The following is a 3,719-nucleotide window of genomic DNA, read 5'->3' as shown; positions in this document are numbered from 1 at the left end:
CCCCCCCCCCCCCAACCCAACACACACAAAAAAAAAATATCACAAATTGAATTGAACACTATTTCTCAATTTTTATTATTTTTCTCACTCACAAACTGTAAGATCTTTTAAAGTGAAATATATATCTAAAGATAATTTCAAATTTCAAATATTATTTTTAACTTAACAAATACTAATTTTTAAAAATGACAATTTTTAAGTTGAAATGCTTACTTATAGCCTATTTGGCCAAGTTTCTTTTTGGTCCAAAAGTGTTTTTTTTTTTTTTTGCCAAAAGCACTTTTGGCCAAAAAGTGCTTTTGAGGAGAAGCAGAAGCAGTTTTGGAGAAGCAGAAAAAAGTAGCTTCTCTCCAAAAGCACTTTTTTGAGAAGTACTTTTGAGAAAAATACACTTAGAAGCAGTTTTTTAAAGCTTGGCCAAACACTAATTACTGCTCAGAAGTGCTTTTCAAACTAATTAGCCAAACACAAATTACTTCTCACTAAAAATACTTTTGAGAAAAATACTTTTGAAAAAAAACACTTCTCAAATAACCTGATTTTTGTAGCTTGACCAAACAGGCTATTAGTGTTTCAATTCATTGCTAAGACTTCGGCTTTATCGATTGCTCGCCTTTTGATGTGCAATCAATTAAAGTGATGGTTGTAATTCCCGTAAACCTCTCCTAAATCCTCCCTGCCTCACCAAATCTCCCTTCGGCTTTCCCCTACAAGAACCTTCGTCCTCTTCTCCTCTACAATCTAGGCCTGACATGATTTGGTAAATTCTGAATTATCTTATCGAAATCGAATATTTTGATATTTGATATGTTATTGGTTTAAGTTTTAAAAAAGATTGGTATTAGGTATGATATAAGATATTTTAAAATAAAATACCGAAATACCAATATTATATCGAAATATATATTATATTACATCAAATACATATTATTAATTATGACATAAATATAAGAAATCTAAAATTTTACTTTCCTTTATTTTCCAAGTCAATCAATTAACTCTAAGCAAGTAACAAAACATTTTAGCGATCAAATTTATTCGTTTATGTGTAATTTTCTCTCTTTAGGTTGATATTTGTTGGTTTTGGACAAAACTTTTGTTCACTAAGGTTTTTAGTTTTGTACTTTTGAGTACTTTAATTAAGAATATTACACTATATGACTCTATGCACTAGTTAGTATTCAAACCGAATAAATCGAAATTACCGAACCGAATAAATCGAAACTAAAACGGAAAGGAGAAAAATCGAACAATAACGAATTTAATTAGGTACGGTATTGATATAGCATTTTAAGAAATCGAATACCGAAAATACAGAACTGAAATATATAAATAAGTACCGTACCAAAGAACACCCCTACTGCAACCCCTTTATATACCTATCTTTTCTTCCTCTCTTTTTTATACAGACAAAAATTGATCCCTCTTTCTTTCTTTGTGTACAGAAAAGATAAGGTCGAGTGCATAGTGTTTCAGTTGTATATTCATTTCAAAACAAATACTCTGTTTCTGAACCTCAGTTTGCTCTGTTTTCCCCAATGGCTTCTTCTGTTTTCTTCACTCTTTTCACTTTCTTCTTACTCTTCCTTTTCTCCTACGCAGAAACGTTAGTTTTCCCTTTAACACATTCTTTATCAAAAACCCAATACAACAGTACTCACCATCTCCTCAAATCCACCTCCGCTCGCTCCGCCACTCGTCTCCACCACCACCGTCATCCCCACCGTCAAGTTTCCCTCCCTCTCACTCCGGGAAGTGATTACACGCTCTCCTTTTCCCTTGGCTCTCAAACTATTTCCCTCTACATGGATACTGGCAGCGACGTCGTTTGGCTCCCTTGTCACCCTTTTGATTGTATCCTCTGTGAAGGCAAGTATAATCCTTCCACTATTCCTAACCCTGGTCCACTCAACCTCACCTCCGCTGTCCCCGTCACGTGCAAGTCGCGCTCCTGCTCCGCCGTCCACTCTTCTATGTCTTCCTCTAACCTCTGCGCTATGGCGAAATGCCCGCTCGAAGACATTGAAATTTCCGATTGTAAATCTTACACGTGTCCACCTTTTTACTATGCTTATGGCGACGGGAGTTTCATTGCAAAATTATATAACGATAAATTATCAATGCCAACGTCATCGCCGTCATCGCTAATTTTGCATAATTTTACGTTCGGGTGTGCTCACAGTGCACTAGGTGAACCTATTGGAGTAGCCGGTTTTGGCCGTGGGAAACTTTCTTTACCGGCTCAACTCGCTATTAACTCACCGGAAATCGGAAATTTCTTCTCTTATTGCTTGGTTTCTCATTCTTTTGATACTACAAAAGTTCATAAACCGAGTCCACTTATCCTCGGTCGTTACTCAGTTGACGAAAAAATGAAGCAGATGAAGGATTATGAAATTGGTTATGCTTATACTGCCATGCTCGAAAATCCAAAACACCCGTATTTTTACTGCGTCGGACTTGAAGCAGTGACTATCGGAAAAATGAAGATTCCGACGCCGGCGAGTTTGCGGCGAGTCGACGGCAGAGGAAACGGGGGAATGGTGGTGGATTCTGGTACGACTTTTACTATGTTGCCGCATGTGTTTTATGAAACAGTGGTAACTGAATTTGATAAACGAGTTGGACCGGTTTATAAGCGAGCGAACCCGGTCGAGGAACGAACCGGGCTTAGCCCGTGTTACTATTTGGATAAGGGTACTTCAAATGTGCCACAGCTGCTTTTACATTTTGGGGGTAATTCCAGTGTGGTTATGCCTAAGAGGAATTACTTTTATGAATTTTTGGACGGTGGAGATGATGGGAATGTGAAAAGGAAAGTGGGGTGTGTGATGCTGATGAACGGTGGTGTTGAAGAGGAAAGTGGGCCCGCTGGGTTAATGGGAAATTATCAGCAACAAGGGTTTGAGGTTGTTTATGATTTGGAAAAGAAGAGAGTTGGATTTGCCAGGAGGAAGTGCGCATCTTTGTGGGATAATTTGAACCAGCACTAACATGCGCCGCTGCGTGGCTGATCAGATTGACATTGACTTTGACTTTATGGTGAAGTCAATTTGGGTCGGGCAAATTGTCCAAGTGAAATGGGTCGGGTTAGGGGTCCAGGGATATTTTGAGAATAAGAAGTGGAATGTGGTTGATATCTTTTGTTTGGTCATTGTATAGCTGGAGTTTTGGTACATATTAGACAAAAATAATTTGAAATATAGAAGGGAGAAAATGGAGGCAAATGAATAAAATGTGGATGTAAATTTGTGGCATTGGATTTGTTAAGTTCTTTTTTTTTTTGTAGATCATGTAAACTGGTGGTGAGTGTAATTATTTTTTGAAGATATTTATGATATTTGCTTGTGTAATTATAAAAAATTAATAGGACATTAAAATTAAAACCAATCACATGCGCTTGCTGTAAAAATTTTTGAAAGTGTTTTATTGAAATTCTTTTCTGAAGTTTTTAAACAGGTATTTATATTTGTGAAAGGAGCCTTTCGTATTCAAATAATTTTTGTGGAAGCATACAATTATTGTACATTCTCAAACTCCAAACTAAACAACGGCAGGCTCTTGCTTGTAACAACTTTTAACTCTTTCTTGAGAAATGCTGAATACAAACTCAGGTACAAAGTCACATGATACGAACATTTCGTAATATAGACATTATCTCATAAAGAGTTAAAGTTTCATTCCAGTAAATTTATTGAATTTCGATTCAATACTTCCCA

At 36.6% G+C, this 3,719-nt stretch overlaps 1 protein-coding gene across 1 annotated transcript; it reads left to right on the top strand.

The window, feature by feature from the left end:
* Positions 1,360 to 3,390, top strand: LOC109231155 (probable aspartyl protease At4g16563). The gene has a single exon (XM_019396721.1). It carries the CDS (start codon positions 1,539 to 1,541, stop codon positions 2,991 to 2,993), a length of 1,455 nt encoding a protein of 484 aa, XP_019252266.1. The 5' UTR covers positions 1,360 to 1,538; the 3' UTR covers positions 2,994 to 3,390.

This window comes from Nicotiana attenuata, chromosome 8, assembly GCF_001879085.1.
Source record: "Nicotiana attenuata strain UT chromosome 8, NIATTr2, whole genome shotgun sequence".
NCBI lineage: Eukaryota > Viridiplantae > Streptophyta > Magnoliopsida > Solanales > Solanaceae > Nicotiana > Nicotiana attenuata.
Note: the sequence above shows the minus strand (reverse complement) of the source record. Positions and strands in the feature narration are given on the sequence as shown.

Coding starts and splice junctions, on each gene's coding strand:
- LOC109231155 (XM_019396721.1), top strand. CDS start 1,539: ATGGCTTCTTCTGTTTTCTTCACTCTTTTCACTTTCTTCTTACTCTTC.